General features: G+C 51.6%; 1 protein-coding gene across 1 annotated transcript; it reads left to right on the forward strand.

The window, feature by feature from the left end:
• Positions 1–19,198, forward strand: LOC138787100 (zinc finger CCCH-type antiviral protein 1-like). Its single transcript, XM_069964240.1, has 14 exons — positions 1–382; positions 5,353–5,488; positions 11,305–11,674; positions 11,903–12,163; positions 12,242–13,321; positions 13,563–13,625; positions 13,714–13,837; positions 14,004–14,166; positions 14,315–14,435; positions 14,527–14,623; positions 14,749–14,830; positions 14,910–15,040; positions 16,751–16,902; positions 18,251–19,198. The coding sequence occupies exons 1-14, from the start codon at positions 108–110 to the stop codon at positions 18,529–18,531; spliced, it is 3,336 nt and encodes a 1,111-aa protein (XP_069820341.1). The 5' UTR covers positions 1–107; the 3' UTR covers positions 18,532–19,198.
• Positions 19,199–23,130: the final 3,932 nt, after the last annotated feature.

Below are 23,130 nucleotides of genomic sequence, written 5' to 3' on the forward strand. Positions count from 1 at the left end.
GATCCGCCTGGAACCGGAAGGGTAACATTTCTCTGAGGACTGAGGCAGCTGCGGCTCTCCGGGCACAAGGCTGTTGCTACAATCAGAGATCCAGGGGCCCCAGGATCATGTCGGACCCCACAGTCACCGCCTTCCTGACCAAGGTTCTCTGCTCCCATGGGGGGAGGATGCCCAGGAATGATCTTTCTGAGATGTTGGAGCTTCCCAGCGAACAGATAGAGCAAATCCTGCAGGATGAACCCCAAAAGTTTGCACTGGTCGGGGAGCTGGTCCTGGCCCGAAGCCCTATCAGGATCTGTCCCAAGTATCAGAAGAATGATACGGAGGAAGAGTGTGACAAACTGCACCTGTGCTTACACTACCTACAAGGAAAGTGCAGAAGGTGGGTGACCGGGGAGTAATGTACAGAAACAGGAGGAGGTGACCGGGGAGTAATGTACAGGACAGGAGGAGGAGGAGGAGGTGACCGGGGAGTAATGTACAGGAGGAGGTGACCGGGGAGTAATGTACAGGACAGGAGGAGGAGGAGGTGACCGGGGAGTAATGTACAGGAGGAGGAGGTGACCGGGGAGTAATGTACAGGACAGGAGGAGGAGGAGGTGACCGGGGAGTAATGTACAGGAGGAGGAGGAGGTGACCGGGGAGTAATGTACAGGACAGGAGGAGGAGGTGACCGGGGAGTAATGTACAGGACAGGAGGAGGAGGAGGTGACCGGGGAGTAATGTACAGGAGGAGGAGGAGGTGACCGGGGAGTAATGTACAGGACAGGAGGAGGAGACCGGGGAGTAATGTACAGGACAGGAGGAGGAGGTGACCGGGGAGTAATGTACAGGAGGAGGAGGAGGTGACCGGGGAGTAATGTACAGGACAGGAGGAGGAGACCGGGGAGTAATGTACAGGACAGGAGGAGGAGGTGACCGGGGAGTAATGTACAGGACAGGAGGAGGAGGTGACCGGGGAGTAATGTACAGGACAGGAGGAGGAGGAGACCGGGGAGTAATGTACAGGAGGAGGAGGAGGTGACCGGGAAGTAATGTACAGGACAGGAGGAGGAGGAGGTGACCGGGTAGTAATGTACAGGACAGGAGGAGGAGGTGACCGGGGAGTAATGTACAGGACAGGAGGAGGAGGTGACCGGGGAGTAATGTACAGGACAGGAGGAGGAGGTGACCGGGGAGTAATGTACAGGAGGAGGAGGAGGTGACCGGGGAGTAATGTACAGGACAGGAGGAGGAGGTGACCGGGGAGTAATGTACAGGACAGGAGGAGGAGACCGGGGAGTAATGTACAGGAGGAGGAGGAGGTGACCGGGGAGTAATGTACAGGAGGAGGAGGAGGTGACCGGGTAGTAATGTACAGGACAGGAGGAGGAGGTGACCGGGGAGTAATGTACAGGACAGGAGGAGGAGGTGACCGGGGAGTAATGTACAGGACAGGAGGAGGAGGAGACCGGGGAGTAATGTACAGGAGGAGGAGGAGGTGACCGGGGAGTAATGTACAGGAGGAGGAGGAGGTGACCGGGGAGTAATGTACAGGAGGAGGAGGTGACCGGGGAGTAATGTACAGGAGGAGGAGGGGACCGGGGAGTAATGTACAGAAACAGGAGGAGGAGGTGACCGGGGAGTAATGTACAGGAGGAGGAGGAGGTGACCGGGGAGTAATGTACAGGAGGAGGAGGTGACCGGGGAGTAATGTACAGGAGGAGGAGGAGGTGACCGGGGAGTAATGTACAGGAGGAGGAGGAGGTGACCGGGGAGTAATGTACAGAAACAGGAGGAGGTGACCGGGGAGTAATGTACAGGAGGAGGAGGAGGTGACCGGGGAGTGATGTACAGGAGGAGGAGGAGGTGGCCGGGGAGTAATGTACAGGAGGAGGAGGAGGTGACCGGGGAGTAATGTACAGGAGGAGGAGGAGGTGACCGGGGAGTAATGTACAGGAGGAGGAGGTGACCGGGGAGTAATGTACAGGAGGAGGAGGAGGTGACCGGGGAGTAATGTACAGGAGGAGGAGGTGACCGGGGAGTAATGTACAGGAGGAGGAGGAGGTGACCGGGGAGTAATGTACAGGAGGAGGAGGAGGAGGAGGTGACCGGGGAGTAATGTACAGGAGGAGGAGGAGGTGACCGGGGAGTAATGTACAGGAGGAGGAGGAGGTGACCGGGGAGTAATGTACAGGACAGGAGGAGGAGGTGACCAGGGAGTAATGTACAGGACAGGAGGAGGTGACCAGGGAGTAATGTACAGAAACAGGAGGAGGTGACCGGGGAGTAATGTACAGGACAGGAGGAGGAGGTGACCGGGGAGTAATGTACAGGAGGAGGAGGAGGAGGTGACCGGGGAGTAATGTACAGGAGGAGGAGGAGGTGACCGGGGAGTAATGTACAGGAGGAGGAGGAGGAGGTGACCGGGGAGTAATGTACAGGACAGGAGGAGGAGGTGACCGGGGAGTAATGTACAGGAGGAGGAGGAGGTGACCGGGGAGTAATGTACAGGAGGAGGAGGAGGTGACCGGGGAGTAATGTACAGGACAGGAGGAGGAGGAGGTGACCGGGGAGTAATGTACAGAAACAGGAGGAGGTGACCGGGGAGTAATGTACAGGAGGAGGAGGTGACCGGGGAGTAATGTACAGGAGGAGGAGGAGGTGACCGGGGAGTAATGTACAGGACAGGAGGAGGAGGTGACCGGGGAGTAATGTACAGGAGGAGGAGGAGGTGACCGGGGAGTAATGTACAGGAGGAGGAGGAGGAGGTGACCGGGGAGTAATGTACAGGAGGAGGAGGAGGTGACCGGGGAGTAATGTACAGAAACAGGAGGAGGAGGAGGTGACCGGGGAGTAATGTACAGGAGGAGGAGGAGGAGGTGACCGGGGAGTAATGTACAGGAGGAGGAGGAGGAGGTGACCGGGGAGTAATGTACAGGAGGAGGAGGAGGTGACCGGGGAGTAATGTACAGGAGGAGGAGGTGACCGGGGAGTAATGTACAGGAGGAGGAGGAGGAGGTGACCGGGGAGTAATGTACAGGACAGGAGGAGGAGGAGGTGACCGGGGAGTAATGTACAGGAGGAGGAGGAGGTGACCGGGGAGTAATGTACAGGACAGGAGGAGGAGGTGACCGGGGAGTAATGTACAGGAGGAGGAGGAGGTGACCAGGGAGTAATGTACAGGACAGGAGGAGGAAGAGGTGACCGGGGAGTAATGTACAGGACAGGAGGAGGAGGAGGTGACCGGGGAGTAATGTACAGGAGGAGGAGGAGGTGACCGGGGAGTAATGTACAGGAGGAGGAGGAGGAGGTGACCGGGGAGTAATGTACAGGAGGAGGAGGAGGTGACCGGGGAGTAATGTACAGGAGGAGGAGGAGGAGGTGACCGGGGAGTAATGTACAGGAGGAGGAGGAGGAGGTGACCGGGGAGTAATGTACAGGAGGAGGAGGAGGTGACCGGGGAGTAATGTACAGGAGGAGGAGGTGACCGGGGAGTAATGTACAGGAGGAGGAGGAGGAGGTGACCGGGGAGTAATGTACAGGACAGGAGGAGGAGGAGGTGACCGGGGAGTAATGTACAGGAGGAGGAGGAGGTGACCGGGGAGTAATGTACAGGACAGGAGGAGGAGGAGGTGACCGGGGAGTAATGTACAGGAGGAGGAGGAGGTGACCGGGGAGTAATGTACAGGACAGGAGGAGGAGGAGGTGACCGGGGAGTAATGTACAGGAGGAGGAGGAGGTGACCAGGGAGTAATGTACAGGACAGGAGGAGGAGGAGGTGACCGGGGAGTAATGTACAGGACAGGAGGAGGAGGAGGTGACCGGGGAGTAATGTACAGGACAGGAGGAGGAGGAGGAGACCGGGGAGTAATGTACAGGACAGGAGGAGGAGGAGGTGACCGGGGAGTAATGTACAGGACAGGAGGAGGAGGAGGTGACCGGGGAGTAATGTACAGGACAGGAGGAGGTGACCGGGGAGTAATGTACAGGAGGAGGAGGAGGTGACCGGGGAGTAATGTACAGGAGGAGGAGGAGGTGACCGGGGAGTAATGTACAGGAGGAGGAGGAGGTGACCGGGGAGTAATGTACAGGAGGAGGAGGAGGAGGTGACCGGGGAGTAATGTACAGGACAGGAGGAGGAGGTGACCGGGGAGTAATGTACTGGACAAGGGGAGGAGGTGGCCGGGGAGTAATGTACAGGAGGAGGAGGTGACCGGGGAGTAATGTACAGGAGGAGGTGACCGGGGAGTAATGTACAGGAGGAGGAGGAGGTGACCGGGGAGTAATGTACTGGACAAGGGGAGGAGGTGGCCGGGGAGTAATGTACAGGAGGAGGAGGAGGAGGTGACCGGGGAGTAATGTACTGGACAAGGGGAGGAGGTGGCCGGGGAGTAATGTACAGGAGGAGGAGGAGGTGACCGGGGAGTAATGTACAGGAGGAGGAGGAGGTGACCGGGGAGTAATGTACAGGAGGAGGAGGAGGTGACCGGGGAGTAATGTACAGGAGGAGGAGGAGGTGACCGGGGAGTAATGTACTGGACAGGGGGAGGAGGTGGCCGGGGAGTAATGTACTGGAGGAGGAGGAGGTGACCAGGGAGTAATGTACAGGACAGGAGGAGGAGGTGACCGGGGAGTAATGTACAGGAGGAGGAGGAGGTGGCCGGGGAGTAATGTACAGGAGGAGGAGGAGGTGACCGGGGAGTAATGTACTGGACAAGGGGAGGAGGTGGCCGGGGAGTAATGTACAGGAGGAGGAGGAGGAGGTGACCGGGGAGTAATGTACTGGACAAGGGGAGGAGGTGGCCGGGGAGTAATGTACAGGAGGAGGAGGAGGTGACCGGGGAGTAATGTACAGGAGGAGGAGGAGGTGACCGGGGAGTAATGTACAGGAGGAGGAGGAGGTGACCGGGGAGTAATGTACAGGAGGAGGAGGAGGTGACCGGGGAGTAATGTACAGGACAGGAGGAGGAGGTGACCGGGGAGTAATGTACTGGACAGGGGGAGGAGGTGGCCGGGGAGTAATGTACAGGACAGGAGGAGGTGACCGGGGAGTAATGTACAGGACAGGAGGAGGAGGTGACCGGGGAGTAATGTACTGGACAGGGGGAGGAGGTGGCCGGGGAGTAATGTACAGGAGGAGGAGGAGGTGACCGGGGAGTAATGTACTGGACAGGGGGAGGAGGTGGCCGGGGAGTAATGTACTGGACAGGGGGAGGAGGTGGCCGGGGAGTAATGTACTGGACAGGATATAATATATAATATAATGCGTCATAGCTGACAATTAATACTGCAGAAACCCTGTGTAATCTCTGATATAATGACTCTTTCCCATCCAGCACTGAGCAGTATTGTACTTTCCATCTGTTTCAGGCCGCAGTGCACATTGTCCCATGACACTTTGTCAGATCATAACCGGACGGTGCTGAAGGCCAATGAGCTGAGCGGACTGAATGAGGACGAGATAAAGATTCTTCTGCTCCAGAACGACAACCAACTACTACCAGGGGTGAGAACAGTACAACAGCACATAGAATATATATATGTATAGGGAGAAGGCACTGGTAAATTATTGATGTATTGTATTGTATAATAGAGATGGAAATGCCAAGTGACAACCGGTTGCTGCTTCTTCAAACTCAATTTATCTTTGTCTTCACGAATGTTCAAGTCTTTAAAATAGCATAAAAACTATAGGTGCGTCCTGGAGTGTATTCTTCCCATCCTGACCGCATTTATGGCGCTTTTCATTCTTTCTACTTCTCTCTTTATTCCAATTCCTCCCCCAGTATCTGAATCTTTCTCTTTTCTCCAATCCTATTGCCTGTCGGGCACTGACTGTACACCCACTGATTTTGAGCGAATGGCCCTTTATTCCCACGACAGGAAGGGAATGCTGTCATTATTGTATTCTCTGTTAACAACTCCCTTACATGGTACAGTGGGAATCTGACCTGCATATTACTTTATTTATAGTGGCCCGGCCGGCCTCCAGTGCTTGAGCAACGGCCGTTCCAGTGCATAGAACGGCACCGTGCACGGGAACCGGCGCAGTCCGAAAAACGGACCGCAGCACCCACCGATCTGTAGGTTTAGCCTAAAGAGGATGTACCTGATGGTACGTCCTCTTTAACTCCACTACAGTGGAGAATGAGTAGTGAGGTTCTTAGCATTGGGAGTTGGCAGGTGTCCCTGACCAAAACGGCCCTAAAGGTCCTACCCCAGGCTTGAGGTTTCCCCACTTTGTTTTAGGGGCTGCTCGGCCACCGGTTCGATGCACCACATTTGGTGGTCTTGTCCTGTAGTCCAGACTTTCTGGACGTCGGTGGTCCATATGGTTACGAGCATTCTAGGCCATGCCTACCCTAAAACTCCTCAAGCAAGTCTTTTCAGGCCATCTATGCTCCCCTTTCAAGTCTTTAAATTAGCACAATATTTCTTGCTGGCAGCTAGGATTCATATTGCTTCAAATTGGAGGCAGCCTTTCCTGCAGTTAGACAAAGTTGTAGATCGTATTCACAATATTTTATTGTCTGAGAAAATTTCAGCTATTAGGGGGGACTCTGTAGCCGCGTTTGAAAGGCTCTGGACGCCTTGGTACACAGCGGCACATGTGGTGGACCTGTCTTATTATATTACCTCCTGACACCACCTTATCCCTTTTTTTCTGTATTACCTGTTGGGCACCTGATTATGTAACATTTATGTTCTGATTGTCAGATTGCGCTCTGACACTTCCTATACTGTTCATCCATACCGGCCGTGTTTAGGCCAGATTGCTGTACTTTGGATTCTTTTGCATTTCAATAAACTTGATATGTTTGACACTAAAATAGCATAAAAAGTACCATATAATATTGCATCCAGTGTAGAAGAATATATTTACTATAATCAGGCTTGGACTGGCAAACCGCAGAACAGAGGAATCTCCTGATGGGCCCTGAGCTCTAGTGGACCCCTCAGGCTGGGATCAGGATTCAGGAAAGTTCTGGGCCCCCTGCTCCTGCCTGACCACAGGGTGCTGTGCCTGGCCCTTTACCTATATCTATATACATGTATGTTACATTTGGCAGTGTAATTGACAGAGCATGGAGCCATAGGCCCCCTAATCTCAATCACTATTGTGGCTGGAGCCAGCTGTAAGAGGCCGCTCTCTCCCCCCAGTACTTCGGACAATAAATGATGGTACTTGAGTGGCAGGAGTTACCTACAGGGGATGACAAATACAAGGGGGATGTTACATCCTGGGGGAGGGGGTTATCTACTCAGGACGATTTCCTACAGGGGGGGTAGAAGCCTATATGCCTAATAATGTATGCACAGAGGAGGCCTAAATATAATGTAGAGGGGACAGGGGGGCCTAAGTACTATATGGGGCACAGAGTATCCTGACTGCTATATGCGGCCACAGAGGTGGTCTCTCTTCTATAAGGAGGCACAGGGGGGCCTGTGTGGTGACTGAGGGGTCTGCAAGATGGTGTAATGCAGGCTAGCAGGTGGTGCAGTACCGCTGTGGCACTTGTCACAGGGCCTGAGTGATACACTAGCTTCTCCCACAGTCCTAAGAGTTTGACATAATTGTCACTTACCCCTTTCCTATGGTGTATTGGTGGACGACATCACTTACAAGGAGTGAAGGGAAAACCATAATTTTTACTGAACAGTCTTTTAGATGCAATACAGTATACAATATACAATCCTTGTGTCAGGGCCCCTGGGAACAAAGAGACACAGGACAAGTGGGCCCTATAGCTAACACCCCCCACGCTGTCCCTACCTACTTGCCACAATCCACGCTAAGATGGCGGCGAGCAACTGGGCGGCGATCCCTGCACTCAAATAAGTGCAAAACACAGAAAAGACAGTACAGGAACAAGGTACAATGACAGTAGACAAAGCAAAGTCACACAGGAGCACAGGACCAAGAAGGCAGCGAGGAACAGGGGACCAAACCAATGGAGGACAAAAGCCAGAGATGCAACAAGGTAACGGTAGAGCCAAAGCCAGAGATACAACAAGGTAACGGTGGAGCCAAAGCCAGAGATACAACAAAGTAACAGTAGAGCCAAAGCCAGAGATACAACAAGGTAACGGTGGAGACAAAGCCAGAGAATGTAGCAAGATGAACTGGGGACAGCGCAAGGAACACTGAGGACAAGCGAACAGTGAATAGACCACAGCAAGGAAAGTGCAGGGAAAACTGAGAAAACATGGGCCGGATCACAGAAGACATAGGCAAAGAACAGAAGAAAACCAGGCACAGACTTCATGCCAAAAGCAAAGTCTTTGGCGCAGAGGTCTGTTCTTCACCGCTGAGGGCGGCACTGATGCCTTTTCGGGCATGATCATGACACCTTGTTCATAAGGAACTGCTCTGTCAGGCAATTCCCCTTTAACCCCTTCCCTCCAAAGGAAGTACCGACACGTCCTGCGGGGGGGTTCAGAGAGGGTCCGCGCCCGCTAATTAGGAAAGTTAGAAGCAGCTGTCAAACATGACAGCTGCTTCTAACAGTCCTATGTCCCCCTGTCCCTGGTGTCTAGTGGCCGGATGGCCCTCCCACGATGCGATCGCAGGGGGGGGGGGAGATCCGGTGTATTGAGCCGGCCGGGGCTCAGTGGGCTCGGAATGACGCTGATCCCGGCTCGGCAGTCAATGTATGTGGTCTGCTGCAGACCATTATAATAGAGCACCGATCTGATGCTTTCGGCGAGGTGCAACTTCTCCAACCTCTGACTGGACTTGTTTAGTACCTCTCGTACACACTGCGTATGGGGTCTGAACATATATGACACTAAAGCAACTCAATATTTTAAATAAGAAGGCAAAACTGTCCAATAGAGAATAAGTAAAGAGAATATGGCATGCAACGTGTTAGTGATTGTTCAGTCCTTTATTCCATCCATACATGGGCAATTAATATGGGGAGGGAACGCTTGATGAACACGTCACAGCGACGAGCGATTTGTGTGTACTAGTACGCCTAGGGAGGCACAGAATTAGTTTTTATCATTCAGACCTAACAGATCAGTAGCCTCGAAATATGAAATAAGGAAAGCGTTTTTTACGTCTATCATCTCCTTCTTTTGGAAGGCTAATCCTCTCTAATGTGGCGAATTTTAGAATGTTTCTGTTATTATTGTGCTCCCTCCTTACATGTTCCTGTTGTGTAGGCTCTACTACTCAGCGTGAGTTTCGCATAGCCTGCTTCTTCAGGGGGCCTCTAAATATTTCTGGTAATGGTTGATCAGTTCTGCACGTTGAGGATTTTTAGCCTATACCTCCATACAAAACATCTTTAGCTCTCCTATGTTTCTGGTTTACTCCCTTGGACTGCTCACTTTGGATCCCTCCACAACATTTCTATTGGATGAAGGTCAGGACTGTGGCTTGGTTATTCCAAAACTTTTACGTAACTTCTCCTTGAGCGCGACTTGTGTGCTTAGTGTTGGTGTTTTGCTGTGTCACCCCTACAAAGATAGACGTCCTCCTATTTTCCTTTAGGATTCAATGGTATAACTCAGAATTTATTGTTCCATAAACAATGATAAGGAATCCTGGCTCAGATGTGGCAAGAGACCCAAACCATGATAGTACCACCAAAAACCATGCAGAGTTTCCCGTTCTCCTCTCTGTTGGTCTCATTCATCCAATAGGCTTCTGGATTGTCCTGGTAATGTGAAGAAAACTGCAGATGGGCAGTAATGTTCTTTTTGGAGACCATTAGCTATCTCTTTGCAGTTTTGCCATGCGCACCATTGTTGTTTGTCCCAGCAACAGCCCAACCACCTCCCACCTCCGTTGTTACAACGTAGGATATGCAACCGCCATTGGAGCGTGGTCAGGCGAGTCAATGTTAGCGAGTGTAACACCCCCTAATGGAGCTTCCAGTGTAAGGAGGGGGTTTTTGGTTTGTTTCACCTTCTCACTCAGCGCAGTGCCTCCACCTGAGTCTTGACAAGAGCTTGCTTGGTATGCAGGAGGTTGTCACTCTTCTGCCAGGGGTTGACTCAGGAAACCCCCACCTAGCTCGGTACACACTCAATACACTATAAGTGATATACTCACAGAGAGAAGTAACATGGAAGCAGGAACCAATTTAATGCTTGGTAAAATCAATACTGGGCTTGACAATGGGGTATGAATAAACAGGGAATGGATATGATAAAAAAAATAAATGTGGCAACACAGAACTCTCCCCCTGAAAGTGAAACACTTCAGCAGCAGGAAGGGGGGTTGTTTGGTAAACAGGGTGACTAGTGTGAGCACTCTGACAATTTAGACTCTAGGAGGTGACTCTCATCACACACAGTCACTGCACACCAAGCCGGCACATACATCCACACGGACTATATGTAATAAGTGAGGCTGCAGCCATATAGTAAGATAAATGTCTATACGCTGGGGCCCAGTTGCCGTGGACGTTGGCGCGCTTTAGAAGTTGTTGGTGCACTTAATAACAAAGGAGTTGCAACTTGAACAATCCACCAGGTCACAGCTCTTGTGAACAGAACAGATTCCAACAAGGTCTAAGCTGTGATTCTTTAATTGTCACTGTCCAGCCACAGCTTCACCAGCCAGGATACAAAGGGTTACTCACTCTTTTGCTGCTGATCTACACACCAGGCTCAGTCCAGGTTTCCAACATGGAGCAGCAGCATTTAGGAAGGATCTCACAGAGGGAGTGGGTGGCAGGATCCTCCTCACTGGACGCACAGGAGCTGGGGGGTCCTGTCTGGGCTCAGTCCTTCCTCTCTCAGCTGTCAGGTCTCTCTCTGTTACCCCTGACACAGCCAGCACAGGAGGTGGTCTCCTCTCCTCAGACCATGCTGCCCACCATGCACTGTCTCCCTCTCTCTTTCTTCCTCTTCCTCCCAGCGCAGCATCACTTCCTGCTCCCCTCAGCTCACTGTCCCAGGGAGAGATGGGAAATGTAGTTTGTGTGCCTCTCTTATAAGCTGCACCTGCTGTTCTCCCTAAATCCTCTCCAGGGGTTACACGAGAAAGACCTTTAGTTTCTTAGAGGTTATCGCAAGTTCCTTTGTGACCTTGCGGACTGTTATATGACTTGATGACTTGACATGATCTTCGCTGATCGACTGCTCCTAGGGAAGGTAATGATGGTCCTGAATTTCCGCCATTTGTATACCATCCGTCCAGACTCTTTAGAGATGGTTTGTAACCTTTTCCTGCCTGGAGAGCATGAACAATTCCTGAGCTCCTTGTTTGATTGGTTCTTTATCGACTTTTAGTCGAATTTATGCAGAAATATAATAAAAAAAATTCTGAAGGGTTTAAACACTGTAACTTTTCGTTCTCTCCTGCAGGTCTGTGTGAAGTATCTACATGACAAGTGTGATCTGGGCAAGGATTGTCAATGGCTTCACATTTGTGGTTACTTCACACGAGGAGAATGTAATCGTCGCACTTGTAAACGCTCCCACCACCTCCTGGAGTTCAGTTCTCATTTGTTACTCACTCGCTGCCATATGTCTGAGGAGTCCATTCAGAACTTTCAGATGCTGTGTACCGTGAAACACAATGAACGCTTCCAGACAGAGGACAAGACGGATCAGGAGAAGAGGCAGCCTGGAGCGCAGAGGCGCAGAAGAGGAGGAAGACCCCAGAACAGAAGGATGGGGAATTCACAGGATCGGGCACAAAGCAAGAGTCGGGGACAACAACAAGAGAGAACAGGTGTGAGATAAGTATATACTGAGAAAACATTATATATATTGGTATTATACGTACATAGATCCCAGCAGTGCAGGCAGCAATTGATTACTGGTAAGAACCAGACTTTCAGGTTAGCTTCCTAGGTGAAGATCGATGGAGGAATACCCTTCTTCATTGGGGCTTCTGATTCTGTGCCAAATATAATGACCGACACCATTTCATGTAGTTGATAAATTGTGTTTATTTTAGGGTTCCATCACCGAGGGAGATCAGGCAGCCGCCCCGTGTCGGAGAGCGGGGACAGTCAGATTTATCGGCCTGGAAATAACGACTGTCAGATAAATAATAATCAGCGAATGGCAGCAGGATTCCCTTTACCTCTCCAGCCTCTGATGTCATTAGGAAGGATTTACCCACTCCCAGCTGTATACACATCCTATATGGCGAATCCGAGAGCCAACATCCAGCCCACATTACGGCTGACTTTACCTAAAGTGTTTACTCCACCAGGTACGGCTCTGTGTAGTCAGTATCAATAGTTGTGAAATATGTTTATTACCAATAAAAAAACCATAATGTCTCCCACAGGACCCTCAGCTGGATATTCGTCTTCATCTTCTACCCCACCTGTCCCAAAATCGACTTTCACACCAGTGACCACTGTAGGTTCAGTCAATCCTTCACCTACATCTGCTCCTGGAGCCAGCAAACCAGTTTATCCTCCTAAGAGAAGTCCATCAGATGCTGATTTTGTTAATTTGGGGCCTCCTACAGTGGCGAACCCATCCACTGTTCCAGTGCCATCTACAACACCAAGCACGCTGGTAAATTCTTCCATAAAAGGTCCCTCAGAGGCTGATTCTGTTAAGTTGGGGCCTCCTACAGGGGTGAACCCATCCACTGCTCCAGTGCCACCTACAAGGCCAAGCACGCTGGTGAATTCTTCTATAAAAGGTCCATCAGAGGCTGATTCTGTTAAGTTGGTGCCTCCTACAGGGGTGAACCCATCCACTGCTCCAGTGCCACCTACAAGGCCAAGCACGCTGGTGAATTCTTCTATAAAAGGTCCATCAGAGGCTGATTCTGTTAAGTTGGTGCCTCCTACAGTGGTGAACCCATCCACTGCTCCAGTGCCACCTACAAGGCCAAGCACGCTGGTGAATTCTTCTATAAAAGGTCCATCAGAGGCTGATTCTGTTAAGTTGGTGCCTCCTACAGGGGTGAACCCATCCACTGCTCCAGTGCCACCTACAAGACCAAGCAGATTGGTAGATTCTCTTGTGAAAGGTCCATCTGTTCCTCAGAAGCAACCAGAGAGCACCTCCATGGCAAGCCCAAGTAAAGCTCAACCAATAGTCAACCTCATCACCCCTGCAGCAAGTCCATCCAGTACTCCAACATCTTATCCCAGAACGGCTGATTCTCCTACAGATGGTCCCTCTGTTCAAAAGGTTCAACCAGTCCAACCACAGACTCCACCTGCCACCTCTTCTAATAAGCCCCAAACCAGCGTAAAACCGATATCGAAGGTGGAGCTTAAAGATAAATACAATGGATATTTCTTGAATAAGGATCTGGATGATTGGGTGACTATTAACCCTTCACATTCCGGTCATCATGCAGAGAGAACGTCTATATATGGAGCCACTTACCTGCCACCGAAGAAACGTAAGTCCATGGGTCTGGCTTCCACAGATTGTCTTCTTACATTTGTATTCCTGCTGAATTCCTGTTAACTCTCAGTATTCTACTCCGAGCTTCTTCTACCTCTGTATAGAGCATGATCACTTATCATCTTGTATTAGCAGAATGGACTGACGGAGTCTACTCATCTGGTGCATTATGGGAGATGTAGGGTGTATTTTTGATGCTCTGGATGTGATTTGTTGATTTTTTTTTTTCTTTTTAGTGGAGCCTGACAAAGTCCCGGAGATCTGTCTGTCTCATCTTTGGAAATTCTGCAAGTCAGGAGGTAAGTGCCCTCCTGGGGAGGGGTGAGTAGGGTGCGGTCCACGGGTCTGGATAGCAGCAGGTAACACGGTGTTCTCCTTTATTCAAAGATCAATGCCCGAAAATGCATTACTACCTGCCGTACCGATGGCAGATTTACAGAGGAAATGATTGGGAAGATATCTCCAACATGGAGGAGATTGAGAAGAGCTACTGCGACCCAAATGTCACCAGGTACGAGTCATCCACAACTATGGGTCATACTGTATTTATATCTAACTGGCTTAAGGGGGAACTCCATCTGTACGATCAGACCTGGTGCACTAATATGGGATCCACTTTAAATACAAGGACTGTCCATCATGATTACCAAGTAACTCCTCCCACTTGTCATTCACAGGGCTCAATCGATTGACTTTTTGACTATGACATTTGGCGTGCACCGCGTCCGTCGCCTCTCCACCGTCTCATCGGTCACCAAGCCGCCAGAATACGTTCTGACCACTGAGTGGCTGTGGTACTGGAAGGATGAATATGGCAGCTGGACACAATACGGTCATACTGTACGTTGGTTGGAGGGGGGGGGGGGGCAGAAGTCTCTCTGCCCAGAATGAGAAGGGCAATGCTGCACATAAATGCCCCCAATAGTCCTGGTAGTGGTCAGAGCCGCCCGGGGAAAGAACGTACGTTCACGATTTTTCTCTTGTTTAGAATGTGAAACAAATGAGCTCCACTATCTCATCTTCCGACCTGGAGAACATCTATCTCTCCGATCCCACCGCCATCATTCCTTTCACCGCTGGCAACCAACGATATGAGATCAACTTCCGAGGTAATGATAGTAATTGTATTTATATAGCACCGTTATTGCGGAATATCAGTTTAAGATGTTGAGTTCCCATTTAACAATCATCTTGTTTCAGAAATGAAGCAGAGGAACGTTGTGTACAACACGGAAAAAGACGTGCGGAGGAGACCGAGATATCTGAGCTTTGATGACGTGAAATTACTGGCAGGAAGGTGAGACCATCACGTTCATATCATTCCTATTAATGATAAAACGATTGTAATAGCTCTTACTTGCAGTTGCTGGATCTGCCACCAGGTGGCGCTATGTTACCTTATTATCATTTCTGTCCTTTTAGTACAAAATCCTCAGCACCTAGGTCGTCCCAGATCTACCCGAGGACATGGGACAGGTCGGCCCTGCCGGAGATCGGCTGTAAGGTAATGTAGAGTCCCTGTAACCTCTGACTAGAAGATGACACATGACGGGGGTGATAACTTCTCTTCTTCTTCCACAAAGAAAGTTCCTGTCTCCGAGACATCCAGCGAGTTCTTAGAAATTGTCAGCAGCTTCACCAAGACGGTCAGCGGGCAGGTGGTGAAGAAGCTGTGGCGTCTCCAGAACCCGACTCTGTGGCAGGTGTTCCAGTGGTAAGTCATCCCTTAGGGGGGTATAGTATAAACCCTGGGTAAGGATCAGAAGCAGTGACCCAACTTCCCCACTACGGTTGGAGGACTCTCCTATCACTAGTGGTGGAGGGCCCCACAGAGAGAGGATGTCCCAGCTCGTTGGGCCTCCATCTCCCATCACTATGGTGGAACTCTACAGAGAGGATACCTCAGCTCATTGTGCCTCCATCTCCCATCACTAGGGGTGGAGGACCCTACAGAGAGAGGATGTCCCAGCTTGTTGGACCTCCATTTCCCATCACTATGGCGGAACCCTACAGAGAGGATGTCCCAGCTCGTTGGACCTCCATCTCCCATCACTATAGTGGAACCCTACAGAGAGGATGTCCCAGCTCGTTGGACCTCCATCTCCAGTCAATATGGTGGAACCCTACAGAGAGGATGCCCCAGCTCGTTGGACCTCCATCTCCAGTCACTATGGTGGAACCCTACAGAGAGGATGTCCCAGCTCGTTGGACCTCCATCTCCAGTCACTATGGTGGAACCCTACAGAGAGGATGTCCCAGCTCGTTGGACCTCCATCTCCAGTCAATATGGTGGAACCCTACAGAGAGGATGCCCCAGCTCGTTGGACCTCCATCTCCAGTCACTATGGTGGAACCCTACAGAGAGGATGTCCCAGCTCGTTGGGCCTCCATCTCCCATCACTATGGTGGAACCCTACAGAGAGGATGTCCCAGCTCATTGTGCCTCCATCTCCAGTCACTATGGTGGAACCCTACAGAGAGGATGTCCCAGCTCGTTGGGCCTCCATCTCCCATCACTATGGTGGAACCCTACAGAGAGGATGTCCCAGCTCGTTGGGCCTCCATCTCCCATCACTATGGTGGAACCCTACAGAGAGGATGTCCCAGCTCGTTGGGCCTCCATCTCCAGTCACTATGGTGGAACCCTACAGAGAGGATGTCCCAGCTCGTTGGGCCTCCATCTCCCATCACTATGGTGGAACCCTACAGAGAGGATGTCCCAGCTTGTTGGGCCTCCATCTCCCATCACTATGGTGGAACCCTACAGAGAGGATGTCCCAGCTCGTTGGGCCTCCATCTCCAGTCACTATGGTGGAACCCTACAGAGAGGATGTCCCAGCTCGTTGGGCCTCCATCTCCCATCACTATGGTGGAACCCTACAGAGAGGATGTCCCAGCTCGTTGGGCCTCCATCTCCCATCACTATGGTGGAACCCTACAGAGAGGATGTCCCAGCTCGTTGGGCCTCCATCTCCAGTCACTATGGTGGAACCCTACAGAGAGGATGTCCCAGCTCGTTGGGCCTCCATCTCCCATCACTATGGTGGAACCCTACAGAGAGGATGTCCCAGCTTGTTGGGCCTCCATCTCCCATCACTATGGTGGAACCCTACAGAGAGGATGTCCCAGCTCGTTGGGCCTCCATCTCCAGTCACTATGGTGGAACCCTACAGAGAGGATGTCCCAGCTCGTTGGGCCTCCATCTCCCATCACTATGGTGGAACCCTACAGAGAGGATGTCCCAGCTCGTTGGGCCTCCATCTCCCATCACTATGGTGGAACCCTACAGAGAGGATGTCCCAGCTCGTTGGGCCTCCATCTCCCATCACTATGGTGGAACCCTACAGAGAGGATGTCCCAGCTCGTTGGGCCTCCATCTATGGGTCGGGACCTCTGTTTTGTAAAGAAGTTTCTTGCTTTTTAGGCAAAAGGAACAGATGAAAAAAGAGAACCATGGCCGCGATGTGAAGGAGATGCGGCTGTTTCATGGCACAGAGAAAACTCACATCGACAACATCTGCAATGAGAATTTCGACTGGCGCATCTGTGGCGTCCATGCTACTGCGTATGGACACGGTAGGAAGTGTACAGGGAAGCTCTGATTGGAGGGCTGTTTGTTCTCCCGCACTGGATGTAGATCCTTCATTTACTTGAGGCCCCTTTAAGAATGTGGATACAAAGTAACAGAACTGTTCCTGTTACCCATAGCAACCACTTACAGCTCACATTCCATTTTAACAAATTTGAAAGCTGGGCTGTGATTGGTTGTTATGGGTAACAAAGAGAATCCTGGAAACTGCTGTGTGAGAAGCATTATCCTGCAGCTGGTGGTCATAAGAGACACATATTACTACTAGGGAGCACCATTGTCCTATGTGATGTCTCCTACATCATCACACCAGCAGGGGGCAGTGTGCCCTCCCCACATCATCACACCAGCAGAGGGCAGTGTGTCTTCCACATCATCACACCAGCAGGGGGCAGTGTGTCTTCCACATCATCACACCAGCAGGGGGCAGTGTGTCTTCCACATATCATCACACCAGCAGGGGGCAGTGTGTCTTCCACATCATCACACCAGCAGGGGGCAGTGTGCCCTCCACATATCATCACACCAGCAGGGGGCAGTGTGCCCTCCACATATCATCACACCAGCAGGGGGCAGTGTGTCTTCCACATCATCACACCAGCAGGGGGCAGTGTGCCCTCCACATATCATCACACCAGCAGGGGGCAGTGTGTCTTCCACATCATTACACCAGCAAGGGGTAGTGTGCCCTCCACATTATTACACTAGCAGGGGACAGTGTGTCCTCCACAAATGATCGCACCAGTTAGAGACAGTGTGTCCTCTCCACATCATCACACCAGTAGAGGGAAGTGTGTCCTCACCACATCATCACAGGAGTAGGGGCATTGTGTTGTAACTACATCACAACAGCTGGGGGCAGGATGTCCTACTCACATCATCACACCAGCATGGGGCAGTGTATCTTCTGCACATCATCACAGCAGCAGGGGGCAGTGTGTGTTTCCCACATCATCACAGCAGTAGGGAGCATTGTGTCCTCCCCACATCATCACACCAGCAGGGGGTAAAGTATTGTTACTACATCATCACATCAACAGGGGGCAGTGTGTCCTACTCACATCAGCACACCAGTAGGGGGCAGTGTGTCCTCCCCATATCATAACAGCAGCACGCTGCAGTCTGTCTTCTCCACATCATCACACCAGCAGGGGGCAGCGTATCACAGAGAAATCTCTAGTAGTTGCCATACTACTACTCTACCCAGAAGTAGCATCTGAAACCAGGGGAGCACTCTGAGGCCCAAGTGTCTGATCAGATTTAAATGAAAGGGATATTTGGTATTTTCCCGGTGACTATGGCGATGCTTGTAACCTGTCATTCTTCTCCCCACAGGAAGTTACTTTGCCCGGGACGCGCAGTACTCCCACAACTACTCCAGTGCGGCACCTGATGGGACACGGTCGATGTTTGTAGCTCGTGTGCTGGTAGGGGACTATGGGAGGGGTGACTCCCAAATGAGGCGTCCGCCGCAGAGACGCGATGGGCGGTACTATGACTCCTGTGTGAATGACATCACTGATCCCTCCATCTTTGTGGTGTTTGAGAAGCATCAGATCTACCCCGAATATCTCCTAGAATACGAACAGCGGACAAATGGCTGGATCAACTGGTGAACGGACCTGAGACGTCTCCGGAAAATAACGGAAATTACAACAATGTGTGATACACTGACCAATCAGAACGCTGCTGACCTCGCTGCATTGCATCTTAAGAGATGTAGATGTCATTTATTTTGTTGTTTTTGTAGAAACATTACATGCCCCAAAATGCCATACAGGCACTAAGTCACCAGGGGGCAGCAGAGAGCTGTAGTAAAGCCTTACATGTGAAGAAGAAGATCCCAACAGAATGGTGAATGCAGCTCTGGAGGTGACGAGACCACAGGTCACAAACCATTTCATTCAGTGTCTGAACTGAGAGCAACAAATGATGTCCCTATGCCTGCAGAATGACCTCACTAATCCTCACCCCATGCAGCACCCCAGAGCCCCTGAGGATCAGTGATGTCATCCTGCAGCAGTGGTGACATCATTTGCTGGGCCCTCTTTATCTACATGGGGTGGAAGACCGGGCCTGTGGGCTCCTGAAGCTTTAGGGACAGTTACACACTACAAAGATAAAACTGTTAAAGGAATTCTCCATAAACGCTGCTTCATAAAGTCCCCAGGTCATCCCAGAAGATGAGCTGGTATCAACCTGTCTGAGGATACAGCCCCACAGCCGGAGGAGACCTACCTGTGATGACTATAAAGAGGAAATCCCAATAAATAATGTCTATTACTGGTGTTATCTGTCTGTACGCAAGAACACACCATATACTATAGTCACAGCCCCGCCCCCTTGGTGACATCACCAATATATAATATAATATAATGTGATCAGACATGAGATCCACACATACTACAGGAGCAGCTATTAATCTATTACTGCTGATACCTAGCCTGTATATCCTGTGTATAGAGGTAGTCACAGCCCCGCCCCCTGTATATCCTGTGTATAGAGGTAGTCACAGCCCCGCCCCCTGTATATCCTGTGTATAGAGGTAGTCACAGCCCCGCCCCCTGTATATCCTGTGTATAGAGGGAGTCACAGCCCCGCCCCCTGTATATCCTGTGTATAGAGAGGTAGTCACAGCCCCGCCCCCTGTATATCCTGTGCAGGGCCGCCATCAGGAATTTCGGGGCCCCATACAACCAAAGTGTCTGGGCCCCCCACATTAATAAAAAAAAAATAGTGTGTTGGCCCCACGCCTTGCTGGGAGGTATAATTTGGTTCAGATCAATTCTAGAGAACTGGCTCATATTCCCCATTTTCCCCAGTGGCTTAAAATGTAACCTCTGTTATACAGTTATACAATTGTAGAAGCTAAATGTGAACAAGGTGCAATTCAAATAGACACTTACTTGTATAGCTGCCTCTTGTGCTCTGTATGCAGTGCGTTATATTCACCCCTGCAACGTACAATTTATAGCGTGTCTACAAGCCCAGCGGGGCTCATTATGATGGAGACTAAAACTTATACAAGAGTGGGGTAGGGGTTCCCCTGTATTCAGAATGCTGTTGAGTACTAGGCAATGCCCCGTTTGGGGTTATTGAATTTCGAGGGTCTGGGGGGCTGTTTGATTTGTATATGTTCACCAATAATAATGCCCCCAGAGGTGCCCCCATACACTAATAATGCCCCCAGAGGTGCCCCCATATACTAATAATGCCCCCAGAGGTGCCCCCCAAGAACTAATAATGCCCCCAGAGGTGCCCCCATACACCAATAATGCCCCCAGAGGTGCCCCCCATATACTAATAATGCCCCCAGAGGTGCCCCCATATACTAATAATGCCCCCAGAGGTGCCCCCCATGAACTAATAATGCCCCCAGAGGTGCCCCCATATACTAATAATGCCCCCGGAGATGCCCCCATATACTAATAATGCCCCCAGAGGTGCCCCCATATACTAATAATGCCCCCAGAGGTGCCCCCATACACTAATAATGCCCCCAGAGGTGCCCCCATATACTAATAATGCCCCAGAGGTGCCCCCATATAATAATAATGCCCCCAGAGGTGCCCCCATGAACTAATAATGCCCCCAGAGGTGCCCCCATACACTAATAATGCCCCCAGAGGTGCCCCCATATACTAATAATGCCCCCAGAGGTGCCCCCATACACTAATAATGCCCCCAGAGGTGCCCCCATGAACTAATAATGCCCCCAGAGGTGCCCCCATACACTAATAATGCCCCCAGAGGTGCCCCCATATACTAATAATGCCCCCAGAGGTGCCCCCATATACTAATAATGCCCCCAGAGGTGCCCCCATATACTAATAATGCCCCCATTCACTAATAATGCCCCCAGTGGTGCCCCCATGAGATAATAATGCCTCCAGAGGTGCCCCCATGAGCTAATAATGCCCCTAGAGGTGCCCCCATATACTAATAATGCCCCCAGAGGTGCCCCCATAAACTAATAATGCCCCCAGAGGTGCCCCCATATACTAATAATGCCCCCAGAGGTGCCCCCATATACTAATAATGCCCCCAGAGGTGCCCCCCATGAACTAATAATGCCCCCATATGCTAATAATGCCCCCAGAGGTGCCCCCATATGCTAATAATGCCCCCAGAGGTGCCCCCATACACTAATAATGCCCCCAGAGGTGCCCCCATATACTAATAATGCCCCCAGAGGTGCCCCCATATACTAATAATGCCCCAGAGGTGCCCCCCATATACTAATAATGCCCCCAGAGGTGCCCCCATACACTAATAATGCCCCCAGAGGTGCCCCCATACACTAATAATGCCCCCAGAGGTGCCCCCATACACTAATAATGCCCCCAGAGGTGCCCCCATATACTAATAATGCCCCCAGAGGTGCCCCCATATACTAATAATGCCCCCAGAGGTGCCCCCCTCGAACTAATAATGCCCCCAGAGGTGCCCCTAAAAAAAACAAACATCCTACTCACCTAATCCGCGCTGTGCAGGCAGCAGCTCTTCCTCCTCTTCGGGCTCCATCTTGCGAGCCGCAGGGACGGGACTTCCGGCAGGCGTGATGACGTCACATGATCACGCCTGCCGGAGAGGTCACGGCCCGGCCTCCCATAGGCTGCTGGTATGAAGTGCCGGCAGCCAGGCCTGTATTTAGAGTTTATGCTGCCCTAGGCACTTTGCACGCTGAGGCGCCCCCCCCCCCCCACATTACTGTACATGCATGGTATATACCCTGGCACTTGGGTGTCGCTCTGCTTGATGCCCGCTGTTCTCATCAAACAAATGTGATGGAGGAAGAAAGGAGGCCGGGGACGTCTTAGTTTGGGGGCCGCTTCTGTCCAGTGTCGGACTGGGGCACCTGGGGCCACCAATATAGAACCAGTGAGATACGACATGCTGACCCGCTCCTTTCCTGAATTCATCTGTATCTGTGACAAATCCCTACATTTATACAGCTCTCAGGGTATGCTGGGAGTTGTAGTCTCTGAGAGGACAACCCTGTAATAAATCACTGTGTGCAGAGGCTCCTGGTGGCTGCAATCTGTGGGTGACAACCATCAGCCCTGAAGGTCCAGCAATACATCTGTCTACGCTGCACTACAACTCCCAGCATACTCTGAGGGCTGCAGACTGTCAGTACATGCTGGGAGTTGTAGTGCCTGCAGCTGTTGTAGTTGGGTCCTATACACTGGATGCTTTGTGGCATATAAGAATACAAAGATCTGTGGGGGCTCAGTGCTGGGAGGTGACCCCAGAACATCACTAATAGGGGATAGAACAAAAACATCTACCACTATTCCCTATTAGTGATGTTCTGGGGTCACGTCCCTGCACTGAGCCCCCACAGATCTCTGTATTCTTATATGCCACAAAGCATCCAGTGTATAGGACCCAACTACAACAGCTGCAGGCACTACAACTCCCAGCATTTACTGACAGTCTGCAGCCCTCAGCATATGCTGGGAGTTGTAGTGCCTGCGGCTGTTGTAGTTGGGTCCTAGTTTAAAAGTTTGCGCTAGTGTACTGTAGTGACTGCGGGGCTGTGTCAGTACACTACTGCAAACAATACACTAACCCATTTAGACCCCAATGGTACACAGGCTCTGCACACTATAGAAGTGATTACAGTGCAGTTACTAATGACTCACCGGTGACGTCTTCTCCGATTGCCGTCGCTTCTTGCTTTCTTCTCCATCTGGCGCAGCAATCAAGAAGACTTCTCCGACCACAACTAGTCTGCAAGCAGGCAGCTGGGGGTGACTGGGGAAGGGAGGCAGCTGGGTGTGACAGGGGAAGCCGCTGGGGTGAAGGAGAGCAGCTGGGGTGACAGGGGGAAGGAGAGCAGCTGGGGTGACGGGGAGCAGCTAGGGGTGGCAGGGGGAGAATCTGGGGAGGCAGAGGGAGCAGCTGGGGGCAGGGGGAGTAGATGGGGGCAGGAGGAGGAGCAGATGGGGGGCAGGGGGAGCAGCTGGGGTGAGAGGGGCAGGGGTAGTAGATGGGGGCAGGGGGAGCAGCTGGGGGGGCAGAGGGAGCAATGTGGGGCAGAGGGATCAGCTCGGGGGCAGCAGCTGGGGTGGCAGGGGGAGTAGATGGGGGGCAGGAGGAGCAGCTGGGGTGGCAGGCAGGGGGAGCAGATAGGTGGCAGCTAGGGTGGCAGGGAGAAGATTGGGCAGCTGGAGTGGCAGGGGGAGAAGATGGGGGACAGGCGGAGGAGC

Source organism: Dendropsophus ebraccatus, chromosome 1, assembly GCF_027789765.1.
Source record: "Dendropsophus ebraccatus isolate aDenEbr1 chromosome 1, aDenEbr1.pat, whole genome shotgun sequence".
NCBI lineage: Eukaryota > Metazoa > Chordata > Amphibia > Anura > Hylidae > Dendropsophus > Dendropsophus ebraccatus.

Coding starts and splice junctions, on each gene's coding strand:
- LOC138787100 (XM_069964240.1), top strand. CDS start 108: ATGTCGGACCCCACAGTCACCGCCTTCCTGACCAAGGTTCTCTGCTCC. Junction 11,675..11,902: donor ACAACAACAAGAGAGAACAG/GTGTGAGATAAG, acceptor TGTTTATTTTAG/GGTTCCATCACCGAGGGAGA. Junction 12,164..12,241: donor TAAAGTGTTTACTCCACCAG/GTACGGCTCTGT, acceptor TGTCTCCCACAG/GACCCTCAGCTGGATATTCG.